Here is a 23,439-nt window from a genome sequence, read left to right on the forward strand (position 1 = left end):
ATTAAGTAAAAGCTTTCATATATGACTGTTGCAATTACAAACCCAAAGCAAGTTATATATTGCTGATGCTGTATGAAGAGTGAGGATTACTGCTAACGCTCATTACTGATACTGGAGGATACCGACACTGCTTATTACTGATACTGGAGGATACCGATGCTGCTTCTAGGCTCAGTAATTCTTATCTAGCTTGAATTGCCAAAGGTAAGAAATGTTGTTATGGCAACACAGTAGTAACAGAAAACACTTACACAGCATTATATAAGTGGGAAGGGCAATTAACCCTATAATGACATGAGATGTAATAGTAAGTCACATGTCAGGTGCTAGTTTATGGAGCGGGGTCAGGAGCTGAGGCTACTTTTGGGATAGTGGCTGTGATACCCAGCAAGCATCTTACTGTAACAGCAGCAAGCTAACTCTAGTAACTGCTGTTTAACCAATTAAATGCCACTACCAGTCACTGACAGCGGCATTTAAATAGTGCAATCACAAATGTACACATTGCTGGAGGTTAAAATCCCCCAGGGTACCATCTTTGTCCTCTTGGAGAGAATGGAGATTGTCTTTTTTTCTATATATTGTGATAAAGTTATATTTTTTGTTACCATACAAACCTTTAAAAATTTAGATAAAATGTGATCAAAACATCGAATTGGCCCAAAAAAGGTATCGTAAAAACATCTACTTGCCATACAAAAACAAGCCCTAATGCAGATCTATTAAAAGAAAAACATTACGGCTCTCAGGACAGGGTGATACAAACCAATATATTTATTTTTGTTTCTTTTTATTTTACAACATTCAGAATTTGGTTTAACAACTTAAATGAAAAAAAAATGTAGACATGGTATCCTCATAATAATCATACTGATATGGAGAGCCAGGTTGCTAGGTCATTTTTACAGCACAATGAACACTATCAAAAAAATTACCCCCCTCCCAAAAAAAAAAGCCTTCTGTTCTGGAATGGGCATCAGTTACATATGAAACGTACGTGGCTTGGGACACTCTGTGTTTCTCTCTCCCTACTCCCTCTCTCTACTTTGCACAAAGTAATGGACAATTTATAAGAAGAAGTTACACCTTTGGTGAATGCCACTTGTTTTTCATACTTGGACTTTTGAACAAGGTGAATTAGTCACATAGTTATGCCCCTGGCTTCCCTCCATCCGCCTTTGCTTGACTAACAGGTTTCTCCCTATTCACACATAAAGATATCTGTTACATGGGTCACGTCATCTCTGACCACAGCCCAAAGTGTGTTTTTTCTGACATGACACATTGTTTTAGAGTAAAACATAGATAATTTCATCATGGCAGCATGGTTTGATTCACAGTGGCAGTGGTTTGGGCAGCCATACCTTACAGGATCCCTTTGAGGATGTTGTCTTAAAAGCACAAAATGACCTGATATGCTGACAACACTATCTGGGTGCTGTATAGCAGTATGCAACTAGGTAATATGTGGTAGTCTTTAATCATTGTTGCCACTATTACTTTAAGCATGGTATATGCAATTTATCTATGTTATTAATTGTATCCACTGCTGTTGTGAGTTCATTTTCCCCTTCACCATTGAGGTCTGATGAACTCCCTCTTCTGGTGAAGGAAGGTAGTGAGGCTGATTACCAAGCACCTGAGCAGGATGATGATGACTGGGTGACTGGAATTGCTGACTGGATATAAGGCAGCCGACGCCCTTCTGCCTTGCTGGTGATTTCCCTGAGGGATTCTAGGAGACCAGTCTGATTCCTGCTCCTCAAAAGCTAAGTTTTCTGCTCTGCTTTTTGCATTTGTGTTTTGGTTTTGTTTTGCCTTGTTTTTCTGGATTTCTGCCATTCCCTGCTGGGGTGAGCTGAATTCCTTTTTGCTCTGTCTTCAGAAAATACCTGAGTACTGATATAGTCTTTTTGAAGCCTAGCGTCTTCAGGGCTTTTTTCCCTATCAGTCTGTTGGCTCTTGTTTTGATAGGGTTTTGGCGGATTGCAGACAGCAGCTTTTCTATCCTGTCCTATTTAGTTAGCTTTGGCCCCATCATTTGCTCTGCCTATCTTTCTATCTGTGTGAGTGTTTTTTCATCTTGCTTCACCGTTATTATATGTTGGGGGCTGCCTATTGCTTTGGGGTCTGCTCTGGGGCAGTTTAGATTTCCCTTTCTGTCTTTAGGCTATTTAGTTCTCCGGCTGTGATCGAGGGGTCTAGGGCACCGTAGGAACCCCCCACGGCTACTGCTAGTTGTTGTTGATAGGTTCAGGGGTCTGCAATCCGATAGCTGCCAACTTCTCTGGTTTTCTGGACTTAGCTAGTATTTCTGTTTTTGCTTCCTACGGTGACTCATTCATAACACACTGTATTTCTAGGCATTATGTGACTTTTTGCTATCACAATGTATTAAAGTAATATTTTTGCTGTGTCATTTTGCCTCCTAATGGCAATTTGAACAATGTATTTTGACTTTGTTTTGTCAAAATTACAGAATTACAGGGGGAAATAAGTATTTGATCCCTTGCTGATTTTGTAAGTTTGCCCACTGCAAATACATGAACAGTCTATAATTTTAATGGTAGGTTAATTTTAACATTTAGAGATAAAATATCAAAAATAAAATCCAGAAAATCACATTATATAAATTATATAAATTTATTTGCATTTTGCAGTGAGAAATAAGTATTTGATTCCTCTGGCAAACAAGACTTAATCTACTACTTGTTACTCATGTGAACACACCATTTTTTGCTCTGTTTTGGACTTGTTTTTAACAATAAATTGGACTTGAATTTGCAAAGCTGGACCTTTTTTCTTTTTCCTTGGTTACTGCGTGAAGACTGCACGTGGTCCGGGCTATCCACTACACATGCCTTCAGGTGAGCTGGCTTCTTTTTCTCTTTTTAAACAAGACTTAATACTTGGTGGCAAAACCTTTGTTGGCAAGCACAGCAGTCAGACTTTTTTTTCAGTTGGTGATGAGGTTTGTGCACATGTCAGGAGGAATTTTGGTCCACTCCTCTTTGCAGATCATCTCTAAATCATTAAAATTTTGAGGCTGTCACTTGGCAACTCAGAGCTTCATCTTCCTCCATAAGTTTTCTATGGGACTAAGGTCTGGAGACTGGCTAGGCCACTCCATGACCTTAATGTGCTTCTTTTTGAGCCACTCCTTTTTGCCTTGCCTGTATGTTTTGGGTCATTGTCTTGCTGGAACACCCTGCCATGACCCATTTTTAATGTCCTGATGGAGGGAAGGAGGTTGTCACTCAGGATTTTACGGTACATGTCTCCATGTATTCTCCCATTGATGCAGTGAAGTATTCCTGTGCCCTTAGCAGAGAAACACCCCCAAAACATAATGCTTCCTCCTCCTTGCTTGACAGTGTGGATGGTGTTACTTGGGTCATAGGCAGCATTTCGCTTTCTCCAAACACGGCAAGTAGAATTAATGCAATAGAGCCCAATTTTTATTTTATCTGACCATAGCACCTTTTCCAAATCACTCACAGAATCATCCAGGTGTTCATTTGCAAACTTCAGACAGGCCTGCACGTGTGCCTTCTTGAGCAGGGGGACCTTGTGGGCACTGCAGGATTTTAAACCTTTATGGCGTAATGTGTTACCAATTGTTTTCTTGGTGACTGTGGTCCCAGCTGCCTTGAGATCATTAGCAAGTTCCCCTCATGTAGTTTAGGCTGATCTTTCACCTTCCTCATGATCAAGGATACCCCACGAAGTGAGATTTTGCTTGGTGCCCTAGATCGATGTCGATTGACAGTCATTTTGTATTTCTTCCTTTTTCTTACTATTGCACCAACAGTTGTCTCATTCTCACCCAGTATCTTACTTATGTTTTTGTAGCCCATTCCAGCTTTGTACAGGTCTATGATCTTGTCCCTGACATCCTTATAAAGCTATTTGGTCTTGCCCATGTTGTAGAGGTTAGAGTCTGACTGATTAATTGAGGCTGTGGACAGGAGTCTTTTATAAAGGCGACTATGTAAGACAGCTGTCTTTAATGCAGTTAATGAGTTGATTAGGAGCGTCTAACTGGTCTGTAGGAGCCAAAACTCTTAAAATGGATGGTAGGGGAACAAATACTTATTTCTCACTCCAAAATGCAAATAAATTTATATAATTTATGCTATGTAATTTTCTGGATTTTATTTTTGATATTCTATCTCTCAATGTTAAAATTAACCCACCCTTAAAATTACAGACTGTTCATGTCTGTCAGTGGACAAACTTAGAAAATCAGCAAGCGATCAAACACTTATTTCCCCCACTGTATGTATACTGTAGTCGCTATATGAAGGCTCTGTGTTATGTTCTGTTTGAGCTTCTTTAGGCTCTTTGATGATCATTCTCTGCATATTTTCAAAAAATCCAGCATTTTTTCTTCTACTTATTGGATTTGATGCATTTAGATATTGTCTATGTTCATTGACTGAATAAAACATCATTATAGACACATTTTTGGGAGACATATTCTCTCTAGCACTGTATTTGATGGCATATTTACATTTGTGTCTGGATATACATTCATCTTCTTTATATGAGATGCATCAAGTTTACTATATGGTTGAACCAGACATATTACTATTTAGAATAGCACTTTAACTGAATGATGATAGAGACTTTTTCTAGGGGGGTCTTATTAGGGTCAAGGAGGGATAGCCTACATTGATTGGGGGTGCCACATGGAAACTTTAGGGTGCCAACCTCTACGGTCAGTAGGGTTACTAAGTATGAAGACACTTCCCCATTCCCTTAGTTAATTTCCAGTATCAAATTATCTGTATTGATTATACCTGCCTGGCATCATACATTTTTATCACCACTTTTTATGTCCAATTAACATTAGGAGTTATTTTGAAGTTTTAATTAAGGCAAATAAAAGTTATTTTTTTAAGGGGTTTTTCTTTGTTATTTTTTTCTCTTTGAATCCAACATTGAGTACTATATAGCAGCATGATTTGAACTCTATTTCAGTCTATTTGGGCTCTTTTTAGTTTGTCACATTAGAACCTTGAGAGGAGGGCACAACAGGTTTGCACATAGACAGCAACACAATACATAAAGTCCACATCACAGCTGGTTTTGCCTTTTATATTGGTAAAGGGAATTTGTATTCAGGTTTTTGCCACACCATGTGAGAGCAGCATGATGTACAGGCGAATATCCTGATTCCATTGCTTACTGCAGTTTTTGCAAAATTAGTGTTTCATCTGCTGCAGCTCTACCAGTTCTCTGATGTCTGAGCTCTATATAGCCCCCCAAAAGTTCACTGATCAAGGACCTTAAAACTCCATACATAATAGTCCACTAATTTAACATTTCACTGACCCGGGTGGACTAATTCGATTAAAATATAAAACTTTTATTATAAACGCCAAACATTTGGAAAGAATACCCCCAGCCCTCTCCTCTGATGTGCCTTCCCTCCAGCCAATTAGCGAGCCTCTCTCTCAAGACCAATCAACTGTGGCCATGTCAGCAGGGAATGACGTCCGGTAATATGGGTTCTGGAGGTATCCTGGATATCAGTCGCTGCAGAGAGGTTGTGAAGTACGTTAACCACTTATCTGGTAAAATTCCAATAGATTATATGTTCTTATCATGATATTACCTACGTTTTCTCAAGGATCACAACAGTAATGAGAGATACACTTTTGAAAGGTTTATAATTAGTAACCTCCTAAAATTCTAACAGATGATGTAAACCTCAATCGTTCCAAGAGATAGTTCTTATACAGTACCACTATAAATTCTATATACAGTGGGGCAAAAAAGTATTTAGTCAGTCAGCAATAGTGCAAGTTCCACCACTTAAAAAGATGAGAGGCGTCTGTAATTTACATCATAGGTAGACCTCAACTATGGGAGACAAACTGAGAAAAAAAAATCCAGAAAATCACATTGTCTGTTTTTTTTTCATTTTATTTGCATATTATGGTGGAAAATAAGTATTTGGTCAGAAACAAGCAATCAAGATTTCTGGCTCTCACAGACCTGTAACTTCTTCTTTAAGAGTCTCCTCTTTCCTCCACTCATTACCTGTAGTAATGGCACCTGTTTAAACTTGTTATCAGTATAAAAAGACACCTGTGCACACCCTCAAACAGTCTGACTCCAAACTCCACTATGGTGAAGACCAAAGAGCTGTCAAAGGACACCAGAAACAAAATTGTAGCCCTGCACCAGGCTGGGAAGACTGAATCTGCAATAGCCAACCAGCTTGGAGTGACGAAATCAACTGTGGGAGCAATAATTAGAAAATGGAAGACATACAAGACCACTGATAATCTACCTCGATCTGGTGCTCCACGCAAAATCCCACCCCGTGGGGTCAGAATGATCACAAGAACGGTGAGCAAAAATCCCAGAACCACGCGGGGGGACCTAGTGAATGAACTGCAGAGAGCTGGGACCAATGTAACAAGGCCTACCATAAGTAACACACTACGCCACCATGGACTCAGATCCTGCAGTGCCAGACGTGTCCCACTGCTTAAGCCTGTACATGTCCGGGCCCGTCTGAAGTTTGCTAGAGAGCATTTGGATGATCCAGAGGAGTTTTGGGAGAATGTCCTATGGTCTGATGAAACCAAACTGGAACTGTTTGGTAGAAACACAACTTGTCGTATTTGGAGGAAAAAGAATACTGAGTTGCATCCATCAAACACCATACCTACTGTAAAGCATGGTGGTGGAAACATCATGCTTTGGGGCTGTTTCTCTGCAAAGGGGCCAGGACGACTGATCCGGGTACATGAAAGAATGAATGGGCCATGTATCGTGAGATTTTGAGTGCAAACCTCCTTCCTTCAGCAAGGGCATTGATGATGAAACGTGGCTGGGTCTTTCAACATGACAATGATCCAAAGCACACCGCCAGGGCAACGAAGGAGTGGCTTCGTAAGAAGCATTTCAAGGTCCTGGAGTGGCCTAGCCAGTCTCCAGATCTCAACCCTATAGAAAACCTTTGGAGGGAGTTGAAAGTCCGTGTTGCCAAGCGAAAAGCCAAAAACATCACTGGTCTAGAGGAGATCTGCATGGAGGAATGGGCCATCATACCAACAACAGTGTGTGGCAACCTTGTGAAGACTTACAGAAAACGTTTGACCTCTGTCATTGCCAACAAAGGATATATCACAAAGTATTGAGATGAAATTTTGTTTCTGGCCAAATACTTATTTTCCACCATAATATGTAAATAAAAGGAAAAAAAAACAGACAATGTGATTTTCTGGATTTTTTTTTCTCAGTTTGTCTCCCATAGTTGAGGTCTACCTATGATGTAAATTACAGACGCCTCTCATCTTTTTAAGTGGTGGAACTTGCACTATTGCTGACTGACTAAATACTTTTTTGCCCCACTGTAATTAAAGGGCCTGTCACGCTAAGCGATATCGCTAGCAATATCGCTATAACGTCACTGGTTTTTGTGACGTTATAGCGATATTGCTAGCGATATCGCTATGTCTGATACTTACCTCCGACCGCTCCCCCGCTGGTTATCGCTGATCACGCGAGAACGTCCTGGACCGTTTCTCATCGTCAGCTTCCTGCTGGGCTTCCTGCTGTGACGATGAGCGACGCGTGGACGCGGGCGGGAGGACGTCAGGATCACCTCGTCTGACAGGTAAGTAGCGACCCCCGACCCCTGCGATGTCGCTGGTAAGATCTGCCTGTGTGGCAGCTCACTAGCGACCACTTAGTGATGTACCAGCGATCCTGACCGCGTCAAATCGCTGGTTGGGATCGCTGATACATCGCTAAGTGTGACAGTACCTTTATATTTTAGCAGACCATTTCTAACCAATTTAGATAAAGAGAATGTAAGAGATGGAGTCACAGTTTTTAATCTGTAAATCCACTGGGTTTATTTCCTCAAGATTTAATTATCAAGATTTCCCCTTCATGGGGATCCTCAAATTTTCTCTATCCCCTGAACTCTGGATCGCCCTGACATTACCTCCATGCTTGTCCCATATATGCCTAGAAATAAGAGTATCTTCCTTTCTCCTTATGTCTCCTATGTGCTTTAAAATTCTGAGATCCTGCTGAAAGCAGTTGAGGATCCCCTGATTGATAAAAATGAGCTATCAGTTCTAAATTCAAAGCACCCGCAGGTGGCAACCTTCTGTACCCTGCCCAAGGTGAACAAAGGATGCACCCCCTTCAAGGAGTGTTCTATTGTCTCCTGGCATAGGAAACCTTACACAGGGTATCAGCACCTACATTGATACAGTATTAAGGTAATTTGTGTTGGCCCTTCCTTTGTACATTCGAGACACATTGGATGTCATAAGGAGGTAGGAGGGAATTCAGGTGGAGGATATCCCTTACATGCCTCAAAATAAAGGCACTGTACAGCTCGATTCCACATGAGACAGGTTGCAGAACAGTTGACACCTTCCTGAATTCAATAGGGGTGCATCCTAGAAGACTCAATAAGTTGGTGTTGGACCTTTTGAGATTTGTCCCATGCAGGAACTACTTTCTCTTTGTTGGATGATACTTCCACCAGCTTAGGGGTACTAATCTATTCCTGGGCTGGTGGGAGGGGAGGTCCTAGTCTTCAAAGAGGATCAAGTAGAGTAGATGTCCAAATTGTTACTTTGGCTAAGATTCATAGATGACGTCCTGATTCTTTTACGGGAACGATTGGACAGTTTGAACAATTTGTTTTCATCCTAGATAATGACTATATAGGCATCAAATTTACATCCACTCTTCATGAATGCTAAATATCATTTCTGGATATAATGATTAACAAAGGCTCAACTGGCCATTTACTTACAGATTTATTCAGGAAAACAATGGCGACAACTAATCTGCTGCAAAGGAAGAGTCATCGTACACTACCTTTGAAACGTGGTATCCCTAAGGTGCAATCTTTGGGGGTTAGGAGGAATTGCTCCTCTTTTGAGGATTTCGAGAGAGGAGCTAAAGATTTAGGTAGTAGATTTGTCACACGAGAATATCCTGGTCATATATTATCATCAGCCTACTAAGATGCAAGAGTGGCGAATAGGACATCTTTACTAACTTTTAAATCTAAACAAGAGTAGGATGGCCTAATTCGTCTAATAGGGATATATGACCACAAATCAAAAGAAATAGTAGATATCCTCAGTAGTTATTGGGATATCCTCATAATGGATCCAGATATAGGTGAAATGGTAACATCAGAGGTCTCAGTGATGTATCGAAGAAGCTGTAATTTAAAAGACCGGTTGATCCATAGTTATTTAGAATCGAAACAGACAGACCCAACTTGACTTAAATCAAACAATTACAGGGACCTTCAGATGTGGATTATGTAAGGCATGGTAATTTCTGGATAAGAGGGGCGCCTTTTTTAGTAATGTCACTGGAAAAACATACCGGAATTCATCAACTGTCAGAGGGGATAGTTTACTTGGCAAAATGTGATTGTCAAAAATGCTGCTCTGAGAAAACCGGTCATCAGTTCAAGATATAGAGCCCATAGGAGACATAAGGAGAAAGGAAGATATTCCTATTTCCAGGCATACAGTGGGGAAAAAAAGTATTTAGTCAGTCAGCAATAGTGCAAGTTCCACCACTTAAAAAGATGAGAGGCGTCTGTAATTTACATCATAGGTAGACCTCAACTATGGGAGACAAACTGAGAAAAAAAAATCCATAAAATCACATTGTCTGTTTTTTTTTCATTTTATTTGCATATTATGGTGGAAAATAAGTATTTGGTCAGAAACAAGCAATCAAGATTTCTGGCTCTCACAGACCTGTAACTTCTTTCTTTAAGAGTCTCCTCTTTCCTCCACTCATTACCTGTAGTAATGGCACCTGTTTAAACTTGTTATCAGTATAAAAAGACACCTGTGCACACCCTCAAACAGTCTGACTCCAAACTCCACTATGGTGAAGACCAAAGAGCTGTCAAAGGACACCAGAAACAAAATTGTAGCCCTGCACCAGGCTGGGAAGACTGAATCTGCAATAGCCAACCAGCTTGGAGTGAAGAAATCAACTGTGGGAGCAATAATTAGAAAATGGAAGACATACAAGACCACTGATAATCTCCCTCGATCTGGTGCTCCACGCAAAATCCCACCCCGTGGGGTCAGAATGATCACAAGAACGGTGAGCAAAAATCCCAGAACCACGCGGGGGGACCTAGTGAATGAACTGCAGAGAGCTGGGACCAATGTAACAAGGCCTACCATAAGTAACACACTAAGCCACCATGGACTCAGATCCTGCAGTGCCAGACGTGTCCCACTGCTTAAGCCTGTACATGTCCGGGCCCGTCTGAAGTTTGCTAGAGAGCATTTGGATGATCCAGAGGAGTTTTGGGAGAATGTCCTATGGTCTGATGAAACCAAACTGGAACTGTTTGGTAGAAACACAACTTGTCGTGTTTGGAGGAAAAAGAATACTGAGTTGCATCCATCAAACACCATACCTACTGTAAAGCATGGTGGTGGAAACATCATGCTTTGGGGCTGTTTCTCTGCAAAGGGGCCAGGACGACTGATCCGGGTACATGAAAGAATGAATGGGGCCATGTATCGTGAGATTTTGAGTGCAAACCTCCTTCCATCAGCAAGGGCATTGAAGATGAAACGTGGCTGGGTCTTTCAACATGACAATGATCCAAAGCACACCGCCAGGGCAACGAAGGAGTGGCTTCGTAAGAAGCATTTCAAGGTCCTGGAGTGGCCTAGCCAGTCTCCAGATCTCAACCCTATAGAAAACCTTTGGAGGGAGTTGAAAGTCCGTGTTGCCAAGCGAAAAGCCAAAAACATCACTGCTCTAGAGGAGATCTGCATGGAGGAATGGGCCAACATACCAACAACAGTGTGTGGCAACCTTGTGAAGACTTACAGAAAACGTTTGACCTCTGTCATTGCCAACAAAGGATATATCACAAAGTATTGAGATGAAATTTTGTTTCTGACCAAATACTTATTTTCCACCATAATATGCAAATAAAATGAAAAAAAAAACAGACAATGTGATTTTCTGGATTTTTTTTTCTCAGTTTGTCTCCCATAGTTGAGGTCTACCTATGATGTAAATTACAGACGCCTCTCATCTTTTTAAGTGGTGGAACTTGCACTATTGCTGACTGACTAAATACTTTTTTTCCCCACTGTATATGGGACAAGCATAGAGGTAATATCAGTGTGATCGGATTTCAGAGGATAGAAAAAAATTTGAGGATCCCCAAGAGGGGGAGATCTTGGTAATAAAATCTTGAGTATAGAAGCACAGTGGATTTACATATTAAAAACTGTGACTCTGCTGGGCTTGAACAAAAATATCTCTTATGTTCCCTTGATCTAAATTGGTTAGAAATGGTCTGCAAAAATATAAAAGATATAGGATTTATAGTGGTACTGTATGAAAATTCTCTAGGGATGATTGAGGTCTCCATCATCTGTTAAAATTTTAGGAAGTTACTAATTATAAACCTTTCAAAAGTGTACCTCCCCATTGCTGTTGTGATCCTTGAGAATATGTAGGTAATATCATAAGAAGAAGATATAATCTCTATTGGAATTTAACTTCCTTTGCAACCTCTTTGCAGCGTCTGATATCCAGGATACCTCCAGAACCCATATGAGTCTACAGCATTCCCTGCTACGGTTGATTGGCCTTGAGAGCAGGTAGCGATGGTATCTGATAGCCTTGCAGTGCCAATAATGAAAGTAACAATAGAGATCCAATAGTATGCACGGTCAAGCTAATTATAATTTATTTAACATCAGCATCCAAATCTGATCTGAACAGATTGGATAAGACTGTCAAACTAGTATGGTATAATTTTATAAGGTTTATAATAAAAGTTAACTTTTAATTGAATTAGTCCACCCAGGTCAGTGAAAACTCTGTATAACCCCACCCCTACACCGCTGCCTGCTTTCTGTGTACTCTGTGCATAGGCACAAAGCAGCCAATCAGTGGTGGGGGTGGGGTTATACAGAGTTTATGAATATGGAGAACTATGACAGCAGGTTTACTAGTCCTTTAATTATAATGTTCTGCTGATAAAACTGTGATTTATTTCAAAACTACACCAAGCAGCCCACTAAGTGACACATCGTTGGAATCAGGGTCTCTTTCTCTACATCATGATGTTTTCAGATTATGTGGCAAAAATCTGGTAACATACATTCCCTTTAAGAAAAACTGAAATTAAATCCTGCTCATCTGTGTATAAACTAAATAATGTTTTTTTCTCAATATGGGAGGTGTGGTTTATGGGATGGAATCATGTTTATGTAAAAGAGCAGGGAAAATTGCATATTTTCACCTTCTCCTCTGTAATAATATGCTGTACAATGCAGCCTACAGAATGTTTTGTCAGGAATTAACCCTGTTGGAGTTTTATTATGCTCCATTCTTATATAAAAAAGGAAAATGATGTTTAAATACTAGACGATTCAATTAGAAATGTTGAAAGGTTCTTTATTATGATACAGAAATGCACAACAGAACATTTGCCACATTACAATCATAGACACAAAAGACGCAGGGGACAATTATTTGCTAGGGAAAATATTTTTCATCCTTTTTAATGAGCAAGTCATTTATTAAATCTGTGTATTACGGTGATATATTGTATAATCATAACTGAACAGCAAGAGCAATAATGCAAGTGATTATTACCACTGTCACTTCTGCTTTGTCTATATTCAGCACTAGAAGGCTACGTTTCTGCATGGTTTGAAGTCTTTGTTGTAAATATTTTGAATGCGTGTAATCACAAAGAAAGGTATATTCTGCCTGGGGGAGACATTGAATTTGATCCTCGATGCATAAGCTATTATTGCATAAAATGCTTGTTTTTATTAAAATCTAGCCAATATGGTTTATACCTAGGCTGGCAATCTTGGACGGAGGCTCTACACTAGTGTACAATCCATTGTTTTAAACTTGTCTGCTTTTGTAGACCATCTAGAATTCTCTATGTTCGAGGCAATATTGTGCCAAATGTTTATTAAGCTTTCAATTTTTTTAGCATTTGTCCAGTTATACAAAAGTAACTTTATCTATTCTATTTTGTGTCATACGTGACTTTTTTTTTTAACTCAAAATACACCACCATTCAAAAGTTTGGGGTCACCCAGGCAATTTTGTGTTTTCCATGAAAACTCATACTTTTATTAATCAAATGAGTTGCCAAATGAATTTAAAATCTAGTCCAGACATTGACAAGGTTCGAAAAAAAAGATTTTTATCTGAAATAATAATTTTCTCCTTCAGACTTTGCTTTCATCAAAGAATGCTCCCTTTGCAGCAATTCCAGCATTGCAGACCTTTGGCATTCTAGCAGTTAATTTGCTGAGGTAATCTGGAGAAATTTCACCCCATGCTTCCAGAAGCCCCTCCCACAAGTTGGTTTGGCTTGATGAGCACTTTTTGCGTACCACACGGTCAAGCTGCTCCCACAACAGCTCAATGGGGTTGAGATCTGGTGACTGCGCTGGCCACTCCATTACAGATAGAATACCAGCTGCCTGCTTCTTCCCTAAATAGTTCTTGCATACTTTGGAGGTGTGCTTTGGGTCATTGTCCTGTTGTAGGATGAAATTGGCTCCAATCAAGCGCTGTCCAAAGGGTATGGCATGGTGTTGCAAAATGGAGTGATAGCCTTCTTTATTCAAAATCCCTTTTACCTTGTACAAATCTCCCACTTTACCAGCACCAAAGAAACCCCAGACCATCACATTACCTCCACCATGCTTGACAGACGGCATCAGGCACTCTTCCAGCATCTTTTCAATTGTTCTGCGTCTCACAAATGTTCTGTGTGATCCAAACACATCAAACTTGGATTCATCTGTCCATAACACTTTTTCCAATCTTCCTCTGTCCAATGTCTGTTCTTTTACCCATATTAATCTTTTCCTTTTATTAGCCAGTCTCAGATATGGCTTTTTCTTTGCCACTCTGCCCTGAAGGCCAGCATCCCAGAGACGCCTCTTCACTGTAGACATTGACACTGGCGTTTTGGGTGTACTATTTAATGAAGCTGCCAGTTGAGGACCTGTGAGGCATCGAATTCTCAAACTGCAGACTCTAATGTACTTGTCTTGTTGCTCAGTTGTGCAGCGGGGCCTCCCACTTCTCTTTCTACTCTGGTTAGAGCCTGTTTGTGCTCTCCTCTGAAGGGAGTAGTAAACACTGTTGTAGGAAATCTTCAGTTTCTTGGCAATTTCTCGCATGGAATAGCCTTCATTTCTAAGAACAAGAATAGACTGTCGAGTTTCACATGAAAGTTCTTTTTTTTCGAGAGGAAACCAATATTAAACTGGTAACAGAATTTAAGTATCTGGGGATCAATGTTACAGCTAAACCTGTTGACTATGTGCCTCTTAATCTGACACCCCTGTTAGATAGATTTGTAACTAAAATTGACGCATGGTGTAGACTTCCCCTGTCAGTTGTTGGGAGAGGAAATCTCATCGAAATGGTTTTAATGCCCCAACTGCTCTATATACTTCACAACTCCCCGGTGTGGACCCCGGCATGGTGCTTTCAGAGGGCTCATAGGTTATTCAGACAATTACTTTTGAAAAAAAAGCAGGCTCAAATCCGTCTGGAGTACCTACAAAAAGAAAAAACAAATGGGGGCTGGTTATCCCGAATGCTTGGATCTACTATCTGGTGGCTCAGATTCAGCAACCGAAGGGTTGGGATCAGTGTGGTGCACTGTAGAAAAATGGGTGACTGGCAATTTAGAATAGCCCCTGGAGAGTACCAATGTATATGGTAGATACCCGGGGAGAGGGAAGCAAATTATCTCAAGCTCCAACTCTGGCCATGATCTATAAGGTTTGGGATAGAGGAAAGCACCTATTTGGATGTTCTGATTGCTCTTTGTTTACACCATTGTGGCATAATCCTAGTCTTCTGGAATTTCAAACTTTAGAAGGGTGCTCTGATTGGGAGGCGAAGGGGGTGATGACGGTGGCACTCATTCAGTCTAATTATACATTATAACAGTTTGAACAACTGCGCACTGAATTTGAAATTCTCCATAGGTTTTTCTACAGATTTTTACAGCTCCGGCATGCGTATGCAGCTCAAATCAAAACTAGAGATCTTAGTATAGAACCTAATCCCTTGACAATGATGGTGGGGGGCTTGGGCTCCAGAAGAGGACTGATTTCCTCCATCTATAGAATACTTCTCGATGCATTCCACGATAAGTACCCCCTTTGCACCAAAGCTAGATTGGAGGAGGATGTTCGCCAGCTCTCAGATGATCAATGGGACTATGTATTGGGTTCAGTGCCCTGTCTTGCGCTATCGGAGTCACAGAGATTATCGCAGGTGTATCTAATACATAGGAAATATAAAACGCCTGCGTTATTGCGCAAAATCGCGATAAGGAGTGACTCGTGCTGCCCCCGATGTAGCCTACCTGATGCACTCCTTATGCATATGTTCTGGGAGTGTCCTCGGCTTGGACGGTTCTGGAATAATGTTCTGAATACGTTGGCAAGAGTTTATGGTACAAGATTGGTCCCTGATCCAAAGGTCTGTGTGCTGGGTATTATACCGGATGTTCCTGTGGAAGACCCGCTGGCGATCGGTATGGCGAGAATTCTATGTATAGGACGGAAAACTATTGCCTTGCACTGGAAGCAATCTGCACCCCCGATGGTGGAGGAGTTTATTAATAGAGTGAATAGTTCTATAAGGCTGGAAAAAGGAGTGTATATTAAAAGAAAAGCTATCGGAAAATTTGATAAAATCTGTAGCCCCTTGCTTAACACCCCGAGTTTGCCATCCCAAATTTTGCCGCTGGAGAATCTGTTCCCTATGCTTCGTTAATTATGGTTCCCCTTACTCCCTTTTGGTTCCATATGATCTCTTGCTTTATGAATAGGTTTCATGAATATGTATATTGCTGACTGTTTATAGTTCTATGCTGTACAAGTCTTATCATGTTTCATATTGTCCCCCTTAAAAATTGTTGTTTTTTTTGTGTTTCTCCCTTTTTTCTACTATACATTTATAGGTCACATTCTAAGGGATCCACGGTTATATTAGTTATAATTTGATAATGGGGGGTTGGGTTGTGTATAAGAGATATGTCTCAAATCTGTATGTTAAAACTGTGTGTGCCTTGTCTCAATTTTGTAAGTTAAAACTGTTTAATAAAAATAATATGATTTAAAAAGAAAGTTCTTTTTTTTGGGCCATTTTGAGAGTTTAATGAAACCAACAAATGTAATGCTCCAGATTCTCAACTAGCTCAAAGGAAGGTCAGGTTTATAGTTTCTCTAATCAGCCAAACTGTTTTCAGCTGTGCTAACATACTTACACAAGGGTTTTCAAGGGTATTCTAACCATCCATTAGCCTTTACACAGTTAGCAAGCACAAAGTACCATAAGAACACTGGAGTGATGGTTGTTGGAAATGAGCCTCTATACACCTATGAAGATATTGCATCACACACCAGACGTTTGCAGCTAGAATAGTCATTTACCACATTAACAATGTATAGTATATAATGTATAACAAACATATAGTGTATTTCTGAATCATTTCATGCTAGCTTCATTGGAAAAAAACTGTACTTTTCTTTAAAAAATAAGGACATTTCTAAGTGACCCTAAACTTTTGAGCGGTAGTGTAAATGGGTCACTAAACAACATCCAATCAGCTGCTTCTATGCTGAACGGTGGTCATTTAATAGACTGTTTTCACAGGCTAACCCTTCTTCGGATGTTATTCATCTCCTACTAGTGCGCATAGGCTGCCAATGTTCTCGGCAGCATGAATTCTCTTTACAAAGGATGATGTGCTGATGAAAACGATGATCTTTTGTGCTACACAAAAGATTATTTCAGCTGCTGGACAGTGATTGGAAGTCTTTTCTAGGTACACTTGTTCACAATAATCTTGCCGTGTAAACGAACCTTAGACTTAGGCCTCATTCAGACGAGTGTTCTGCTACATACACTGTGTTCCAAATTATTATGCAAATGATATTTTTCTCTGATTTTCCTAAATAGTCAGTACAAATGACAGTCAGTCTAATAAAAGTCATCACCCGTTAGAGTATACATCAAATTTTATTGAAGAAACCTCCCAATGATAACAGTATAATCTCCAAAATGAATAAAAACTCAAATTGCACTGTTCCAAATTATTAGGCACAGTAGAATTTCTAAACATTTGATCTGTTTTAAAGAACTGAAAATGTTCATTTGTGGAATTTGCAGCATTAGGAGGTCACATTCACTGAACAAAAAAGCTATTTAACTCCAAAACATCCTAACAGGCCAAGTTACATGCTATCATAGGAACCCTTCTGTGACATCACCTTCACAATTCTTGCATCCATTGAACTTGGAAGTTTTTGGAGAGTTTCTGCTTGGATTTCTTTGCATGAAGTCGGAATAGCCTCCCAGAGTTGCTGTTTTGATGTGAACTACCTCCCTCATAGATCTTTTGCTTGATGATACTCCAAAGGTTCTCTACAGGGTTGAGGTCAGGGGAAGATGGTGGCCACACCATGAGTTTATCTCCTTTTATGCCTATAGCAGTCAATGACTCAGAGGTATTCTTTGCAGCATGAGATGGTGCATTGTCATGCATGAAGAGGATTTTGCTCCTGAAGACACATTTCTGCTTTTTATACCATGGAAGACAGCTGTCAGTCAGAAACTCTATATACTTTGCAGAGGTCATTTTCACACCTTCAGGAACCTTAAAGGGCCTTACCAGCTGTTTCCCCATGATTCCGGCCCAAAACATGACTCCTCCTCCTCCTTGCTGAAGTCGCAGCCTTGTTGGGACATAGTGGCCATCCACCAACCATCCACTACTCCATCCATCTGGGCCATCCAGGGTTGCTTGACACTCATCAGTAAACAAGACTGTATGAAAATTAGTCTTCATGTATGTCTGGACCCACTGCTACAATTTCTGCTTGTGAACACTGTTTAGGGGTGGCCGAATAGTAGGTTTATGTACCACAGCAAGCCTTTGAAGGATCCTACACCATGAGGTTCGAGGGACTCCAGAGGCACCAGCAGCTTTAAATATCTGTTTGCTGGTTTGTAATGGGTTTTTAGCAGCTGCTCTCTTAATCCGATGAACTTGCCTGGCAGAAACCTTCCTCATTCTGCCTTTATCAGCGCAAACATGTCTGTGCTCAGAATCAACCACAAATCTCTTAACAGTACGATGATCACGTTTAAATTTTTGGGAAATATCTAATGTTTTCATCTCTTGACCAAGGCATTGCACTATTTGATGCTTTTCAGCAGCAGAGAGATCCTTTTTCTTTCCTAAATTCCTTGAAACCTGTGCCCTGCTTAATAATGTGGAACATCATTCTTAAGTAGTTTTCCTTTAATTGGGCTCACCTGGTAAACTAATTATCACAGGAATTTGAGATTGATTTCAGTGATCCAAAGAGCCCTGATACACAATACCATCTATGAGTTTATTTAAAAAACAAAAAATTACATCTTTATGACACTTAACTCCAATTTGCATAATAATTTGGAACGCAGTGTATAAACGCTGCCCGTTGTTCACCAGTGTTTGGCCCACTTATGAAAAAAATAAATAAGCTACAAAGCTTCTCTTATCTCTTGCAATGTTAATAATCATGGTCAGTACACGGATGGCACACATGTGTTGCTGTGGTTGCTGATTTTCATGAACCCATAGACTCAATTGGATAAATTTGATCCATAACTCAGGCATATCCCCGTGATTTTTGATCCGCGTGGATAATTTTTATCTGTAACTCAGGCATATCCTCTTGATTTTTGCAGACCACTAATGTCACATAAAAACACTGACATGTGAACTGCCCAATAGACTACAATGGATACATGCTCTCTCTGTGATTGAGGCTGGGGTTTTCTCATCTCTAAGATCCTATCCCAATATGTAGTAGGTGTAGTAATAATAATAATAATAATAATAATAATAATAGCAAATACCTCCAATTAGAAATGTAGTATAGTTCTTCTGATTTGTTATGTCGCTTACCTCATGTGCAGGGCATTGTAGTAGCTTAAGTATCTATGGTTACAACCACTGGCAACAAACTAACTGTCCTATATGAGTGGTTGTAACCATGGATACCTAAGCTACTGCAATACTCTGCACATGAGGTAAGCGACATAACAAATCAGAAAAACTATGCTACATTTCTAATTGGAGATATTTGCTAATTTTATTATTATTAGACCTACTACATAATGGGATAGGCTCTTGGAGATGGGAATACCCCCTTAAGGATCAGGAAGCGTGGCTTATTTGACTAGAGTTCATTTCATAATGATATTCTGAAAACTAAATTTAAGGTTTTGTTCAGATCCAGAGAGAAGATCAAAGAAGAAAGCAAAAGGAGGAGGAAGAAGCTAAGATACAAAAGATGAAAGACATCCAGAGAAAACAGGTACATGTTTTACAAAATGGTATATTGTTTCTAACATCATTATGTCCATCGGAAATCAAATCATAGAATCATAAATTATTACAGTGAAAAGGCCGATTTCTTGTTTATTCTGTTTCTCTGATGTCTAAATTTGCAAAGAAAGATAGTTTAACAGTCCATCTAGTACAGAATTTGTGCTTAAGGGTATTAAGAATTTTAAGAGTTTTGTTTTAGACATATTGAGGACGTTTATATCCACGAAAGCCTAAAACTCACAATAGAATTATGACTTTAATTTCTTTAGTAGTGCAAGCTAGTACATTAAAAATAATATTTTATAGCTCGCTCTCAAAACATGCTTTAGGTATTGTAATACATTTTAATACTTTGCATGATTGACTGATTTCTGTCATTTCTTTCGAAAGATGCAAATTATTGATTGATAGGCTTATTTATATGCAACCAAACAACAACAACAACAAAACACAGAAAGGACAAAAGCATTGTGCAGATTTGTGCTGCCTTCTTTATTTCTTCTATATTAATGGTTTTTTGTCTGAAGACACAGTCTGTGTAGCAGCACAGGCTGCCTGTGTGATGGCACATGCAGTCCCAGCAGAGCCTTAAGCACCCCATGCTCCACTAAGAGAAACCTCCATGCGGAGATATTCTTCACTAGAAACAATGCTTTTGATAGATAATTGCACTGTAACATGGTATCTGTTAGAACATGACATGATACTTGGAGGTGATCTATTACACATTTAGATAACTTAGAACTTGTCCAGAGATATAATGTAATGGAGTGCCAGGGCCTTAAGTTTCAAAGTTTTATAGTAGCATGCACCTACTTCCCAATTGCCAGTTCTTGTAAAACAACTCAAAGACACCCATAGAAAGGAGTCCATACCAAATAGTAGAAAAGACAGCACCTCAAATGTTGGTAAAAAAAAGAATTCACATTTATTCTGCCTCCTGTGGCAACGTTTCGATCCGAAGATCTTTCTCAAGCATCTTTCGGATCGAAACGTTGCCACAGGAGGCAGAATAAATGTGAATTCTTTTTTCACCATCGTTTGAGGCGCTGTCTTTTCTACTATTTGGTATAGACTTTTTTCAGGATGAACTCCCTGGACGCGACGTGCGTCTTAATTAGTGTCCTGAAGGACATTGGCCATTTGAGGTGCGGTTTAACTTTCAAATTTTGATTGACCCATAGAAAGGAGACACCTCCCAGACTACCAGTTGACAATCCTCCACCTAAAAAGGCTGCAGGAAAACGATGCTTGTGATAGGTCATGACTTGCCTGATAGGGGGCGTAGTTTTGTAAAAAAGATCCTGTGCCAATTTCCTGCGTTTTGGAAAAGAATTATCAAAAGGTGGCAGTAAGAATAGAACAGGACAAATTTGAATTATCAACATTATTATCATTAGAGATGAGGAGTAATGTTATAAGTAAATCCAAAGTGACTTCCAGCTCTCTTCATCTTAAAAAAACTACTTTGCAAAAAAGGTTACCTCCTTGATTTTTACAATTTTTGGACAGCTGATTAAAAAATCATGGACAGTCAATATTTTTTTATGAACACATTTCAAAACCATGATAAACCTTTAATGGTAAGTGACACATGTCTGCAGTCCATCATTTTGATATGCAGACATTTGCTTTATTCAGTGTGAAGTGTAAAATGATAATTATTACTGTCATAACATTCTGTAGGAGTTTCTCAAGCTTTAAGAAAAAATTCATGGGTGTAACAAATTTCTTTTACACATAGGAGAAAATAGGAATTTCTGGATAGTTGGCATCACTGCTTTACAGACATGTTGAAAACTGTGGTCTGACTCCAAAAGTAGGTTTGTAGGGAGGGATGTGGCTCATGACAAATGAAATATGGTAATTCAGCTTCCAAATCGGAATACTCATTGGAGCTATGGAAATAAAATAAGGGTAAAAACTGGCCACTTTCGTCCTGATGACATCATCTTTCGTGGTATCTGTTAATATCTCTGATCTCTGCACATTGGTAATCTAATTTTAAGCACGTATTGATGATACAAATCTATTGAACAGAGGGCATGCTTTCATTCATATCTACATTTCTAATTTCATACTAAATAATTTTACGTGCTGAAACGCAAATTTTGATACACCTTTAATATCTTTTTGATGGTAAACTACTGTATGTTTATTCTGAGTTGTGACCATTGTACCAAATATAAAATTGCCTGCTTGTTTTCTGTACCTTTTTGTACTGTTGCTTTGTTTTGTATGTTATTCTGCTTCACAGCATAGCCAGATTAAATAAAAAAAGGTTTCTTGTTTGTTTTGCTTTTTTTTCAGGCTGAAAAGCTGGAAGAAAATAGACAAAAACAGGATTTGGTGAGAAAGCAAAAATGGCATGAAGACAGACAAAAGTAAATTTATCTCTTTCTATAATAAAAATATACATACAGTGTGTATATATATATATATATATATATATATATATATATAAAATGACGTTGTTATATAAGTTTGTAAACATCAGTTATAATATTAATCCTTTCACAACCTATATTTATGCAAATAGTTGTGTCCCTGCCTTTGATGTGGACTTGCATGGCGAGCCCACATCTTTCTGTTGCACATGATGGCTGATTTACGTGATGCTCCCTCTCCTATCATTCTCTCTCCACCTCTAATGCATCTGGGGCACGATGATGTCACTTTATCATGCTCCATGCTGTGCCAGCAGTGGAGCTCATGAGACGTGTTGCAGAAGCCAGAGCAGTGGGGGAACAGGGAGAGGTATTATATTTATTTATTTTTTATAATACTGCAGGGATGAATTAGTGTGTATGTGTTATACTGTGTGTAATACTGCTGGACTGTGGGGCTGCATTATCCTGTGTGTGGGGGCTGCAATATAGAGTGTGTGTTTATACTGTGTGTAATACTGCTGGACTGGGGAGCTGCATTATAGTGTGTGTGTTTGTGTGTGTTATACTGTGTGTAATACTGCTGGACTGTGTGCTTCTGTCAGAGACACCGCACTGAACTTGCTCACTGAGCCAGTGTGCATGTCCTGAGTAAAGCGAAAGCGTGCTCAAAGCTACCTGTGGAGCGGGCAGCAACCGAATAGATGCGTACTTCAGAGCCGCAGGACCTGAAGCACGTGACTGCTAGAGGCGTGGCCTAAACTCCACAGAGCTAGGAGCTGCAAGACAATTCCTAGCAGAGTAACTGCGAGATAAAGTTACCCAGGGGCATAGACAGTGAGAATAGTCAGGACGTAGCCAATGAGTCACACATAGAGATAGCTGCAAGGTACCAAAGGGGGCGAGCAGAGAGTAGTCAGGTCACAGGCAATGAGTCATACACAGATAATAACGCAGTACAAAATCAACAGGCAAACTCACAACGGGAAACAGAGCCGGGTCAGAACCATATAAACAAGCTATAGCAACAAACAGGCACACGGGGGTCAGCACACTAGGCCAAAGGCAAAAGTATAACTGGCAGGGATTGAAGCTACCCAGGGGTTTATGAAGCTCTCCCAGAACCAGAAAGAGGCCACAATCATTAACCCCAAGTGTGCAGGTCAAAACCTGCACAGAGCTCCAGACATTAACCCCCGGTGTGCAGCTCAAAAACCTGCACTGGGATCATGACAGTACCCCCCTCTCAACGGGGGGGCCTCTGGACCCCCAGGCTTCCCCGGGTACTTGGCATGGAACGCCTGAACCAGGCGATCTGCATGTACCGAGCGAGCAGGGACCCATGAGCGCTCTTCTGGTCCATATCCCTTCCAGTGGACCAGGTACTGCAAAGAGCGGCGCACCCGCCGAGAGTCCACAATATGTCCGACCTCATACTCCAATTGACCCTCCACCAGCACTGGAGGAACAACAGTCTCAGAGTTCTCTTTGACAGATCCTGCTGGTTTCAACAGAGACTTATGGAACACATTAGATATTTTTAAGGAGGCGGGGAGACGCAACCTATATGCCACAGGGTTGACTATCTCCATAATCTCGTACGGACCAATG

General features: G+C 40.0%; 1 protein-coding gene across 3 annotated transcripts in view; it reads left to right on the forward strand.

The window, feature by feature from the left end:
- EPSTI1 (epithelial stromal interaction 1) overlaps nucleotides 1–23,439 on the forward strand; it is a 149,178-nt gene that overhangs the window by 38,616 nt on the left and 87,123 nt on the right. For 2 of the 3 annotated variants that reach the window (XM_073580307.1, XM_073580306.1), the window contains exons 5-6: nucleotides 19,344–19,427; nucleotides 21,752–21,825. In XM_073580307.1, the coding sequence (XP_073436408.1) occupies nucleotides 19,344–19,427; nucleotides 21,752–21,825 (158 nt within the window). Of the gene's footprint in view, nucleotides 1–2,716; nucleotides 2,868–19,343; nucleotides 19,428–21,751; nucleotides 21,826–23,439 lie in introns of those variants that run through there. The other variant, XM_073580308.1, reaches the window with a different exon arrangement.

The sequence above is a fragment of the Dendrobates tinctorius genome, unplaced genomic scaffold, assembly GCF_039654945.1.
Source record: "Dendrobates tinctorius isolate UK_male_01 unplaced genomic scaffold, ASM3965494v1 ptg000064l, whole genome shotgun sequence".
Classification (NCBI taxonomy): Eukaryota; Metazoa; Chordata; class Amphibia; order Anura; family Dendrobatidae; genus Dendrobates; species Dendrobates tinctorius.